At 41.9% G+C, this 14,362-nt stretch overlaps 1 protein-coding gene across 2 annotated transcripts in view; it reads right to left on the minus strand.

The window, feature by feature from the left end:
• Positions 1-8,636: 8,636 nt before the first annotated feature.
• LOC309557143 (mas-related G-protein coupled receptor member D-like) overlaps positions 8,637-14,362 on the minus strand; it is a 118,972-nt gene continuing 113,246 nt past the window's right edge. For both annotated transcript variants that reach the window (XM_082259797.1, XM_082259798.1), the window contains exon 2: positions 8,637-9,922. In XM_082259797.1, coding sequence (XP_082115923.1) covers positions 8,864-9,859 — 996 coding nt within the window. In that variant the 5' untranslated portion in view covers positions 9,860-9,922 and the 3' untranslated portion in view covers positions 8,637-8,863. The remainder of the gene's footprint in view (positions 9,923-14,362) is intronic.

Here is a 14,362-nt window from a genome sequence, read left to right on the forward strand (position 1 = left end):
CCATAGTGGGCATCCCTGGGGTCATAGTGGGCATCCCTGGGGTCATAGTGGGCATCCCTGGTGGTTCTAGTGGCATCCCCCCCCCCCCGAGGGTCTCCACTGGTAATCAATGATCTGATTACCAGTGCCGACCCCCCCCCCCTGTCAGGGGAGCCGCCGATCGGCGCTCCTTTACTCAACGGCTGTTCCTGTTTACTATGTGACCAGCCGTGATTGGACACGACTGATCACATGGTAAAGAGCTACGTCAGTAGTCTCTTTACCGAGATCGGAGATGCAGGGTGTCAGGCTGACACCTCGCATCACCGATCGCCGCTCTGCGTGCCCCCGGGGGGCGCGCAGAGCTGTATTATCCTGCCGCCGTCATATGACGTCCGGTCAGGATAATACAACCACATTCCCGCCGTCAATCTGTTATAGGGCGGGCGGGAAGTGGTTAACAAAATTGTAAACCTATTTCAGTGTATTACTGTCTGCCTATTAACTTTTTTCAGGGCATCTTAACCCAATAAAACCATTGTTAACCCCAGGTAGGTTGATGAATTCAGGTGCTGCCTGTGTAAGTCATTACCTCCGGGAAGCAGCAGCAACCTCAAGGGCAGTGCTAAATCGCTGTAGGGTGATTTACTTGATATACATTGCTTTATTGTGCTATATTGCCCTAAATTACTGTGGACTGCATTGTGGAGGGTTACATATTCTTGAATAGCCCCTCCCCCATGCTTACAGTTAAGAGACCTAACGGTCCTTTATAGCAGTGGTCCTCAACTCCGGTCCTCAGGGCCCACTAACAGGCCAGATTTTAAGTATTACCTTGGGGAGATGCAGACTAGAGTACTGCAATCACTGAGCAGCAAATTATATCACCTGGGATGTATTTCAGTTATCTTGCAAACCTGGCCTGTTAGTGGGCCCTGAGGACCAGGGTTGAGGACCACTGCTTTATAGGACTACCTTTTTGTGTATGTACTGTATCATCAACAACTGTGTTTGATGCTGTTTAGCTACTATATTTTATTTTGTCAGGGCCTTTTTTTTATATTTCAGGATACACTTGCTGCTAACATAGTCAAAGTTGCCATTTGATTACAGTGGAGGTAGTAGGATGCAAGAAGGTTCTGCAGTACAAAGCGATAGTTGGGCCAAGCATCATCCAAAGGCAGAGCACATCTATCTCTTCTATCTCAGAATGGCCATGCTATACAGCCAGTTTTGGATTACTATCGAAGCCTGCTGCTGAAGATACAGATGAAAAATGTTTTCATTGTTACCTAACCCCACCCCTCGCCCCCAAAGAAAAACTTCTGCCGCCTCCCCTGGTCTTTTCCAGTGCTCTAGCACTGTAAATGTGCCACATAATGTTTTGGCAGCCGGACCTTACCTGCCTTTTTTAATGTTTTCTGCAGGTCAAGTCTTCTCTTGTGTCTCAGTGTTTATGGCCTATTCACTCTTACATTGCGACTTTATCAAGCTGCTTACAGTATATACTGTCCATTCCGTTTTATATCTCAAGATAAAATATGTCTCATCCCTCCCTCTCCCTAACCAAGCTGCTTACATTCTGTTCAGTTATGGAAAAATTGTTTGTGGCTATTGTCTCTCAAATAATATACTTTAACATTTTACAGCAAGATTAAACCCGTCTTGCCTCTTTTGCTGCCTTTTTAAGTGCCTGATCTACAGTGGTCAGGGGGAAGTGATACCTAAAATCTGGAAGTAATGAAATCCTCATCACTTCCAGGTTCTCACAAACTAAGGGATATCAGTAGGGATGAGCTTCGAGTTCGAGTCAAAAGTAAGTTCGACTCGAACATCACTCATTCGATCTTTCGTCGAATGACGAACAAATGTGCTTCTTTGTGTGAAATTTGAGTTTCCTATAATGCACCGCACGCGTGCCACGCATTATGTGATTTGCAAAAGCATGCACCCTGACCTCAAAGTTTGGCCAATCAAATGATCTCTGCCATGATTGGACTAAAGGCAGGTTGCCTTTAGCCAATCATGGCTCAAGGGCCAAGTACATGCCCCACACTGCATAAAGGCTGCTCACGCAGCCCCAGCATGTAGTGTCATTGTTGGGGTGATGAGACATGGACAGGCACGCAATTGAGGCAGGGAGAGACTAGCTTTCTTTGGAGTTTGTCAGACAGTGCAGAGACATTGCTAGCAGTGTAGGGGGGGCCAGGTACCTGTGTGAGGTAGGGAGAGATTATTATTATTATTATTATTCTGGATTTCTATAGCGCCAGAAGTTTACGCAACGCTTTACAATGTTAGAGGGAGACAATAAAGTTACAATACAATAAAATACAAGAGGATTAAGAGGGCCCTGCTCAGAAAAGCTTACAATCTAATAGGGTGGGGCAGGTGGTACAAGAGGTTGTGACAGTAGGGAATGAGCTGATGGAAGATTAGTTGGAGGTGTGATAGGCTTCCCTGAAGAGATGAGTTTTCAGGGATCTCCTGAAAGCAGCTAGAATAGGAGATAGCCATACAGGTTGAGGTAGAGCGTTCCAGAGGATGGGAGAGGCCCTGGAGAAATCCTGGAGACGACCATGAGAGGGGGAGACAAGGGAGCTTGAGAGTAGGAGGTCATGAGAGGAGCGGAGAGGAAGGTTTGGGTGATATTTGGAGACAAGATTGGTGATGTAGCTCGGGGCAGAGTTGTGAATGGCTTTGTATGTTATGGTTAGTATTTTGAATTTAATTCTTTCTTTACAACATATCAGACAGTGCAGCACCAGTGAGTGAGTAGCAGTGTAGGGAGGGTCAGGTACCTGTGTGAGGTAGGGAGAAATTTATTTCTTTACATCGGATACCAGTCAGAGTATTGTTCATTGGTCAGTTGTGGACCATCAATGAGTACCTGTGTGAATACGGCACAAGAACAGGGTCAGGGGAGCTTGGCTTTTTTTGCCAAACCAGTGACTTTTGATTAAGGATGCATGCATCATCCTGTTACCATTTGAGGAGGCCACAAGGATGGTGAGCCGGGACGATGCATGCATCGGTGACACTATCCCGCTAGTCTACCTGCTGCAGCACACGCTGCGTGGAATCATGGACAGGGCACTTGAGGCAGAACAGCGGGAGGAAGAGGAGGACTTCCTTTCCTCACAAGGCCCCCTTTATGCAGATATCATTCCTGCAGGGCCACAAAACACACGGGAGGAAGAGGAGAAGGAGAATGAGAATTTCGGCAGCATGGATGTAGAGGAAGAGGATAGCATACAGCAGTCTTCAAGGGATGGTTTTGATTCCCCAGAAACCACAGGAGTTGTACATGGTTGGGGAGAGGTTGCTCCTGACAATGTCACCCTTAGTGACCCAGAGGACTCAGAAGCTCATGCCTTCTCCAACTTACATTGCATGGGCTCCCTGATTCTGCAAAGCCTGTGAAAGGACCCGAGGATTCGTGCTATCAAGGAGAGGGATAATCACTGGTTGGCAACCCTTCTTGATCCACGTTACAAGGTTAAAGTTGCAGAGCTCATCCTGCCTTCGCAGAGGGAGCAAAGGATAAAACATCTTGAGGAGACCTTGAAAAAAAAATTGTGTACCGCCTTTCCAGACAGAACAAAATTCTCCGGACATGTTTCTGAGGCATTGTTTAGCCAAAGGAGGAGCGGTGGAGCAGGCGGTCGGCTGACTGATGCCTTTAAACATTTCTTTTGTCCTCAGCAGCACCCAGGGCTGTTAGGTTTAAGCAACCATCGGCAGCATCTCCATGATATGGTGCATGATTATCTAGGTGCAAGAGCAGACTTGGAGACCTTTCCAGCTGAGCATCCACTGGCTTACTGGGTCTTGAGGATGGACCACTGGCCAGAACTTGCTCAATATGCAATGGAGCTACTGGCCTGTCCTGCTTCCAGTGTGCTTTCCGAATGGACGTTCAGTGCTGCTGGAGGTTTTGTGACAGACAAAAGAGTGCGTCTGTCCACAGACTCTGTTGGCCAGCTGAATTTTTTTTTAAATGAACCAGTCCTGGATCAACAAGAGCTATCAGGCCCCTGATGCTGATGTAACTGATAGAATTTGCTAGGGGTCTGCCATCCCTTGAAGACTGCATTTGCTGCCTATCCCATTCCTCTACCTTTATTCTGCTAGCTTCCAACAATGTTTTTGGTTTAGGTCACTACCAACCCCCGAGGCCTAATTTTTCTGCACTTGTATGACAGATGCATACAATTGAAATGTTGTATTTCATTTTTAACAGCAGGCCCTGTCCCTGTGCCCTGCTAACTGTGAGGGGTTACGGTGTTCAGGCACCACCAACACCAAAGGTCCAATTTTTGGCACCTGTGTAGTACATGCAATTTCAATTTTGTATAGAATTCTTACCAGCAAGTCCCCTTCCTGCACCCAGTAAGAGTAACTGCGAGGCCATGGTTACGGTGTTCAGGCACCACCAACAGCAAAGGCCCAATTTTTAGCACTTGTATAGCACATGCAATTTCAAATTTGTATGGAATTCTTACCAGCAGGTCCTGTTCCTGCTCCCAGCAAGAGTAACTGGGAGGGCTTGGTTACAGTGTTGCAGGCATCACCTATGGCAAAGGCCCAATTTTTGGCACTTGTATAGCACATGCAATTTCTAATTTGTATGGAATTCTTACCAGCAGGTCCCGATCCTGCATCCAGCAAGAGTAACTGCTAGGCCTTGGTTACGGTGTTCAGGCACCACCAACAGCAAAGGCCCAATTTTTGGCACTTGTATAGCACATGCAATTTCAAATTTGTATGGAATTCTTACCAGCAGATCCCGTTCCTGCTCCCAGCAAGAGTAACTGTAAGGGCTTGGTTACGGTGTCGCAGGCACCACCTGCGGCAAAGACCCAATTTTTGGCACTTGTATATCACATGCAATTTCAAATTTGTATGGAATTCTTACCAGCAGGTCCCATTCCTGCTACCAGCAAGAGTAACTGGGAGGGCTTGGTTACCGTGTTCAGGCAACACCTACAGCAAAGGCCCAATTTTTGGCACTTGTATAGCACATGCAATTTCAAATTTGTATGGAATTCTTACCAGCAGGTCCTGTTCCTGCTCCCAGCAAGAGTAACTGGGAGGGCTTGGTTACAGTGTTGCAGGCATCACCTATGGCAAAGGCCCAATTTTTGGCACTTGTATAGCACATGCAATTTCTAATTTGTATGGAATTCTTACCAGCAGGTCCCGAACCTGCATCCAGCAAGAGTAACTGCTAGGCCTTGGTTACAGTGTTCAGGCACCACCAACAGCAAAGGCCCAATTTTTGGCACTTGTATAGCACATGCAATTTCAAATTTGTATGGAATTCTTACCAGCAGATCCTGTTCCTGCTCCCGGCAAGAGTAACTGTAAGGGCTTGGTTACGGTGTTGCAGGCACCACCTGCGGCAAAGACCCAATTTTTGGCACTTGTATATCACATGCAATTTAAAATTTGTATGGAATTCTTACCAGCAGGTCCCATTCCTGCTACCAGCAAGAGTAACTGCGAGGGCTTGGTTACCGTGTTCAGGCAACACCTACAGCAAAGGCCCAATTTTTGGCACTTGTATAGCACATGCAATTTCAAATTTGTATGGAATTCTTACCAGCAGGTCCTGTTCCTGCTCCCAGCAAGAGTAACTGGGAGGGCTTGGTTACAGTGTTGCAGGCATCACCTATGGCAAAGGCCCAATTTTTGGCACTTGTATAGCACATGCAATTTCTAATTTGTATGGAATTCTTACCAGCAGGTCCCGAACCTGCATCCAGCAAGAGTAACTGCTAGGCCTTGGTTACGGTGTTCAGGCACCACCAACAGCAAAGGCCCAATTTTTGGCACTTGTATAGCACATGCAATTTCAAATTTGTATGGAATTCTTACCAGCAGATCCTGTTCCTGCTCCCGGCAAGAGTAACTGTAAGGGCTTGGTTACGGTGTTGCAGGCACCACCTGCGGCAAAGACCCAATTTTTGGCACTTGTATATCACATGCAATTTAAAATTTGTATGGAATTCTTACCAGCAGGTCCCATTCCTGCTACCAGCAAGAGTAACTGCGAGGGCTTGGTTACCGTGTTCAGGCAACACCTACAGCAAAGGCCCAATTTTTGGCACTTGTATAGCACATGCAATTTCAAATTTGTATGGAATTCTTACCAGCAGGTCCCGTTCCTACTCCTAGCAAGAGTAACTGTGAGGCCTTGGTTATGGTGCTCCGGCACCCCCAACAGCAAAGGCCCAAATTTTGGCACCTGTATGACAAGTACATGCGATTTCAAATTTGTAAGGGTTTTTTTAGCAGCAGGGCCCGTTCCTGCACCCAGCAAGAGTAACTGCGAAGGGTTACAGTGTTCAGGCACCACCAACAACCAAGGACCAATTTTTCTGCACCCGTATGACAAGTACATGCAATTGGAAATTTGTATGTATATTTGTATATGACATTTTTTGCTTTAGGAATGTCAGTATTGTTGCAGCAGGCTACATACATCGTAGAGATGCACTACTTTACAGGCTCATTCAGGGGACCCCCCAGGCACGATATTTGAAGGGATTTTTCATTTTTATAGTTTCACTTAAATCCTCATTAAAATAAGTAAATCAGGGCTCCTTTAAAAACTATCGTTTTTAAAAACTTTTTTTTCATTGCTACATGTTCCCAGGTCAGGACCCGGACCCCCATACACTTTTGTGGGGCAATAGCTTGCATTTAAGCCTTCAAAATGAGGCCGTTTGTTTTTCGAGGTTCGAGTCCCATAGACTTCAATGGGGTTCATTTGTTCGAAAAACGTTTCCTCTGTTCGCGGTGTTCTGGTGCAAACGGAACCGAGGGGTGTTCGTCTCATCACTAGATATCAGCAACCAGGAATTTTTTTTATGGAGGCACGGTGGAGGGTGGCATATTGGAAACTCCATCCTCAGTTTAGGCTCAGGCCATTTCTTCAACCCTGCTGTACAGTAGCATTGGCTGCTTAGACACTAGGTTGTAACAACCAATGATTCATTCCTGGTCCATTCAGCTGCCAGGCATGCCATTCCCTGGCTCACAAATGAAACTAAGCAAAGGGGTGGCGATCTAAATAATCTAAATATCAAATGCAAAGTGATAATTCAGCACTCATCCCCCATGACAGCCCTGTCTGCATGCATACCTCCACAATGCTGCACTGCTTCCTGTGCTCTGTGTGTCTTTTCCCCACTCAGCCTCACTCTTGTATCTACCATCTTCTAGGAAACTTTTGATGCTGTGCAGTAGTTGGAACCTCACTACTACTTTGCAGTCACAGCCCTGTGTGGGGGGAAAGTAAGGCTGAGTGGGGCGAAGCCACACTTAACATGATGCTGCTGCATTCCCTGTGCTAACACAGATGTAGAACAGACTGGCATAGACAAGAAGTGCTGAATTATCATTTTGTGTTTAATATTTATTTTATTTGGCAGCTGGATGGGGCCAGGAATTAAACATAGGATGCTATGACGCTGGTTTCATAGCAACCAGGGAGCCTGCCCCTACTTTGAGTACTGGCATAACCTCTGCACACAATATTAGAGTTGGTATTAATTGCTGCTAGTTTGCTATTCTGAAAACTGGCAGTAATTCTTTAAAGGAACTATTGCAGACATATTGACAGATTTTTAAAGTGCTGCTAACAAGAACTTTATGTGTTGTGCTACACTGTGGGGCATTACAGCTCAAGAGTGTTAGGGTGCCATTTACAGTGAATGTCATTGCAGTATACAACACACATGAATCAACACACAAAGTTTGGTGTGAATGGGCCCTAGGAAGAACAACACCAGAGCAGACATAAGTTAGATTCAGTTTATTACAAAAAGTTAAATTTAAACTCAATGTGAGCTGCAAATATTCATGCACAATTACACTTCAGATTTTGATTTACTTATCACAGATTATATGGAACAGAAGCCAATATATTTGAGAATACATATATCACAAAGTCAGTAGATACCCAGATATCATCTTCATTAAAATATTCCAATCCAAAACTGCACAACTGCTTTATTTAAAATAAAAAAGGTAAGAAGGCATGTGATGGAACCTGTTAGCCATGTGTAAACAAAGTATGAAAGTACATTTAAACCACCTCAAACTCTTAAACAACCTTATATATTTATAGCAGCCATGTGCAAACGAAGGACAGGTTTAGGTAACCTAAATTCTCTTGGTTTAAAGTGTTTCTAAAGCCTGAAGGCTTTTTACTTTAATGCATTCTCTACATTAAGGTAAAACACCTTCAGTATGTAACTCACCCACAGCCACCACTTATACTTACCTAGACCCCGATCAAGCGCTGTGCCTGAGGGCAGAGGCTCTCTTGGCTTTCTCCCTCCTCATTGTCCCCCACTGTGGTCAATCGCAGTCAATGAGGAGGGAGTGTGGGGCAGAGCCACACTCTGTGTGTCTTATGGACACGACAAGTGGGGCTTGGGAGCGAGCATGTATGAGTGCCCTAATAGCAAGTGGCTTGTCATGGGGGCACTTGGTGGGGGGGGGGGAGGGAGCCAGGAGCGCTGTAGGGGAATCCCAAAAGAGGAGGATCAGGGCTGCTCTGTGCAAAACTATTGCACAAAGCAGGTAGCTATAACATGTTTGTTATTTAGAAAAAAAACATTTACAATTACTCTAGGCATCATTTTCCCCAGCTTAACAGGTTCACTTTAAGCAAGCCAGCAAGTTGGAGGTAAATTAAATGAAAATCAATATCATTAGCTTTTCCATTCTTTATCCTTCACAGAAGAAGTTTGACTTCCACTTGATAAAGTAAGAGCCTGCTTTAGGAGTCATATTCTGAAATTCCTGAGTGAATTATATCTTCTTCTTAAACTAGATAATCGTTGGTGTGCTTTGCTCTAAAAAATAAAGTCTAGCAGGCAACTGTAAGTTTAGTTTGGCTTGATGTGTTAATTGTTTTGTTGCTATTCGAGTCATCATTCTTATCATCTTCCTCCCTAAAGGCCCGTTGGAGGGCTTCCTGGATCGACTGAGGTGTCTTTTGTTTCCATTTCCTTCCAACAATAAAGTAAATGTAGGGATTGATGGTGCTGTTAAGCACTGTGCAATAAGTTGTCACATAGAAAAAACTAACAGTCATCAAATCTGTTGATGTTAATTTGAAGAACATTAAAAACGACAAAAAATTAAATGGAAGAACTGATAGGATGAATACAAAAACTGCAATAATGATGATGATGTACAGTTTAGGTGTGTATCGCTGCTTTATTGACTTCTTTACTTTGATGAGCAAGGTGAAGCTGGAAATTACCATAATTGGTAGGCAGATGCCAATGGCTAAGACAAAAACTATTATTTGAACTGCTGAACATTGTGGGGTTTGTTCTATGAAAGCTTCTGTTTTACACACAAGGTTCATAAGGAGACTTTCCAAAGAGCCAAGGATCCAAAGAGCAGTGCACATAATGGCGGACAAGTTCCTAGGGCGATGACTTTGATACCAAAAGGGGAACAGAACAGAGCTACATCTTTCAATGCTGACAGCTGTAAGGATAAACATTCCGGAATACCACATAGTATAATAAAATATTTCTATGAATAAATATAAACTCTCTTTCCCAATAAATTCAGGATTTGTACCAACCATTGTATTTATATTGATCATCAAAATCAACGTAGTAAATACAATAAACAGAGCATCAGCTACAGATAGATTCATAATATAAACTGTGTATTTGTTTCTCTGGATCTTGAAGCACAGGTACCAAAACACAATAACATTTCCAACTAGGCCAATGATGCAAAGACATAGTGCTACGACAGCCACTATGGTGAAATGTATGTACGAATATTCCGAATAGCTGCTGGAGGGTTCATCCAGGGTCTCATTCAAGCTTGTTACATTCATGTTCTCTTTAGTATTGGTATAAATGTTCCAACTGTGTTATTAAAATGTATCTTCTTTTTCAATCTGTGTTAAATACATTACCACAAATTATTATTAGTAAATCAGAAATCAGTACCATAGATAGATAGATAGATAGATAGATAGATAGATAGATAGATAGATAGATAGATAGATAGATAGATAGATAGATAGATAGATAGATAGATAGATAGATAGATAGATAGATAGATAGATAGATAGATAGATAGATAGATAGATAGATAGATAGATAGATAGATAGATAGATAGATAGATAGATAGATAGATAGATAGATAGATAGATAGATAGATAGATAGATAGTAACTATGGTAAATTAGATGTAATATTATAAAGAAATAGTACAAAGATAGTCATTTTCCATTTAATTTAGAAATTCATATCCTATCAAATAATGCATGAGCAAAAAAAGTGAATTGTTTTAGGACAGGAACAACGATTATTGCAGTCTGTTGTCCACCATAACCACCAGATCAGATTTATCTTTTTACCTTTGCAGAACAGGTTGCAAAATAAGATAATTATGACATGTTGGTTGACAACAAGTGAGAGAAAATTATAATTCCAAAGGGGAAACATAACAACTTTTTCGTCCGAATTGGGAGAATTCACCTCTTCTCCTGTTCCAGTGACCACTGCTGGAAAGACTGGAAGATTTTGAGTGCGTTCTTTATATATTACCTTTCCATCTTTTTGACAATGGTCACCAGAAATGAAAGTAAAAGTAAATCTCCCACCTGGGAACGCAGACAGTGATATAAAATTGACAAAGGTTCCAACCTTTCTCCACTAGCCACAAAACTAAAGATATTTTGGCTGGAGTTTACTATTAACCTATATATTCTATATGACTAACAAAAATATGCTGTATATATTGTTATGTAAATTCATTGTGTTATGCTAAAAAACGTAGGTGTATGAAACTACCACTAATAGTGGAAGTTTCATAAATGTCATTAGTCAAAAAGTCTAATGGCAATCTCTCACATGGTAACAAAGGGTGTAGTGCTGGGGTTAGCATTTGTTCAAATGTAAAGCAGCAAATCAGTGCAACCAAAAGTGTAAAGATCTATCAGCGCAATAAATGTACAATATCAAAAATAAATCTGTGATAAAGCTGCAAACACTAAATTGTGATCCCACTACACAAAAAAGCAAACAAATCCAGGGTAAATGTGTTGCGCTAAATCATAAATAAATGCATGTGATAATATGGTACAACAATAAAAAAATGTGAAAAAAGTCCATAAATTCCAAATAAGTGATAATAGTGCTAATCAGTTGAACCAGGCTATGACATCAGGGAGGGACCTGATACGGGAAGAACAGAACCTGTGCCCTTGAGTGCATGAGCTAGTATCAGTGGTGGTGCCCAACTACTACTGCCCAGAAATTCGCAATCCAGCTTGATTACCAAAACACTGTCCCTATCGGCTGTGATGTTTTAGGCCACAGCCTATGTAGACTAGGGTAAAACCCAGCCCTGTTTACAGGCAGGATCTGGAAGAATACTGAAACTGAATAGTTTGAAACTTTTAACACTTCTCCAGTGCCAAGATATCTGCAGGAGAAACAAAATATAGTGACAAGCTTTTGTTACCTATTCAGTAGCAGTAGTGCTTATGAGTTTTGCTTGATTGCATTTTTGGGTTTGTCATAGATAGTAGACAATCATCTGATCTAGTTGACAACAGCTGGATCATGAGATTGTCTTTTAATGCCTACAGGCCCTGCTCATGATCTGGAGGCAGACGTGGATATAGAAATCTTGCTGCCGAAGTATCAGAAAGTTAGAGGTGAGTCAATCAGAGGGCATCTACCCAAAACTGAAATATGAGTGGTAAAGCCACGTTTGTTCAAAAAAATGATGTAGCATATACTGTATGTTTGCTACAAAAGCTTTTTTTGTTTTTGTAATTGTAATGTAGAAAAAACACCTTTCTATTTCAGTCTGCAACCATTTATGGTTTTTTAAAATTGGCAACAAAAATCCAAACATGTCTTATTCACATTAGAGATGTTGTCTACACTATTGGTATACAGTAGTTAAGGGTTAAGCAGGCCATACAGTAGCAAAATTTGGTTTGAACTTTTTTGTCTGAAGAACGTGTTTTCAATTTTCTAATCATTAGTTGGGTAAAATCGATATTTATTTTCAATGATGAGAAAATTCAAAGGAGATGGATGTAAATGAACGAGCAAATTTCTAGCAGTGTATGTGGTTTTCATTTGGAAAAGACCATTTGTTCCAAGATCAATTGTTAACCACTTCTGGACTGGAAAGATTTGCCCCCTTAATGACCAGGCCCTCTTTTGCGATTCGGCACTGCGTTACTTTAACGGACAATTGCGCTGTCATGCAATGCTGTACCCAAATGAAATTTACGTCCTTTTTTTCCCACAAATAGAGCTTTATTTTATTTTTATTTTTTGCGCAAAAAAAGAGTGACAATTTTGAAAAAAAAAAAAAACAATATTTTTCACATTCTGCTATATGACATTCTCAAAAAAATTTTAAAATCAAAATTTTTTAACATTTTAGGCCAATTTGTTTTCTGCTACAGAGTTTTGGTAAAAAAGAAAATCGCAATAAGCGTATTTTGATTGGTTTGCGCAAAATCGCGTCTACTAACTACAGGAAAGATTTATGTCATTTTTAATTTTTTTTTGTTTTTTTTTTACTAGTAATGGCGGCGATCTGCGATTTTTTGCGGGACTGCGACATTGCGGCGGACAGATCGGACCCCTAACTGACATTTTTGACACTTTAGGGGATACCAGTGACATTATTACAGTAATCAGTGCTAAACATATGCACTGTTACTGTAATAATGACACTGGCAGAGAAGGGGTTCACAGTTTAGGTGATCAAGGGGTTAAATGTGACCCTAGGGGAGTGATTATAACTGTATGGGGGTTGGGCTTGTGAAATGATCACAGACACATGCGATCCTACATAGAAGGATCACATGAGCTCTGTGTTCATTTCAAGAGAAGGACGGTCGGCTGTGTTTACATCAGCCGACCGTCCTTCTCTCTCAGCAGGGAAAGAACGCGGGTAAATAACTCTGGTAAAGTAGTTGAATGGACAAAGAATGTTTGTATGAAGAGTGTTTTAAAATATGATAAGCTTAGGTTGATGCCATTTTGTATGTTGACTGCATAGAGTGTTTTTTTCAAAAGGTAAAGGCCCCTTTCACACATACGGACCATTCATTTCATCAGTTCAGTAAAGTCAGCATGGATGAAGTTGTTCATCTGTTTTTTTTTTTTTTTTTTTTACATCCACTACCAATGCAAAAACAGATGAAAAACAGACTGTTTGTCAGTTTACATTGGTTTTTCATCCGATCCGTTTTTTTTTAAAAGGAGAAATAGGCTTTCATCTGTTCAAAAGAACGGATATTGATGGAAGCCGATGTAAACGGATGATCATCCGTTGTCATTCGTTTTTCCATAGGAATGCATTGATGTCCGTTTTTCATCCGCCAATGGATGAATGAAAAACGGACAAACGGTCCGTATGTGTGAAAGGGGCCTAACTCAAAAATGCCATGTCCTGCTTGTGTGAGTTGCTTACTGATGTTTCCAGTGGGGTTGATTTACTAAAACTAGAGAGTGCAAAATCTGGTGCAGCTGTGCATAGAAACCAATCAGCTTCCAGTTTTTTTTTTTTTATCAAAGCGTAATTGAACAAGCTGAAGTTAGAAACTGATACCATGCACAGCTCCAGATTCTGCACTCTCCAGTTTTAGTAAATCAACCCCAGTATTTGTTTCCTGTTTAAAAATTAGTACTGATCAGGCAAGTGGTTGTGGAAAGTAAGAACCGAGTAAGGCAATTTTCACACCAGCGGACCGATCGAGTGGACCTGATCAGACCACCCGTTGTTCTCTATGGAGTGGCAGATGTCAGTGGACACCCAAAGGCATCTGATACGGTCCACTAAAAAAGATGTACACTATCCATCCAGCGGATCAGATCTAATGACAGTCGGATGGAAATGGACGGACAGTCCATTTCCATCCAACCGCCCCATAGAGAACAGCGGGCTTTGTCTTTGTCTGCACCACTATGCATAGCGGCATCCGCCTGCTCAGCAGGGATCAGCAGAGAGATCCCTCGCTGAGCAGGCAGATCCAATGGACAGATTCAACTCCTTCTGAAAGGGGCCTTAAAGTTATTTGTGATTTCCAATATAAACAACAATAATGTAACAAAATTGTAAGGAAGTTTGCTAAAATCCTTCGAATGTATTCATATAACCAGGGGAGTTTTTTTTGAGCAAAAAATTGAGTAATACTACTGGCAGGTTTACTGTAAATGTTATAATGTGGTATTGCAGCTTTAGTATATCTTCAGCATAACTGATTTTTTCAAATCCAGCACTGGGGTCTAAATCACTACCATAAATATAAAACAAACAAAATGCATCTATTTTCTAAAGTTGTCATTCTTATCCAATA

The sequence above is a fragment of the Pelophylax lessonae genome, assembly GCF_965119305.1.
Source record: "Pelophylax lessonae genome assembly, chromosome: 5".
NCBI classification, from domain to species: domain Eukaryota; kingdom Metazoa; phylum Chordata; class Amphibia; order Anura; family Ranidae; genus Pelophylax; species Pelophylax lessonae.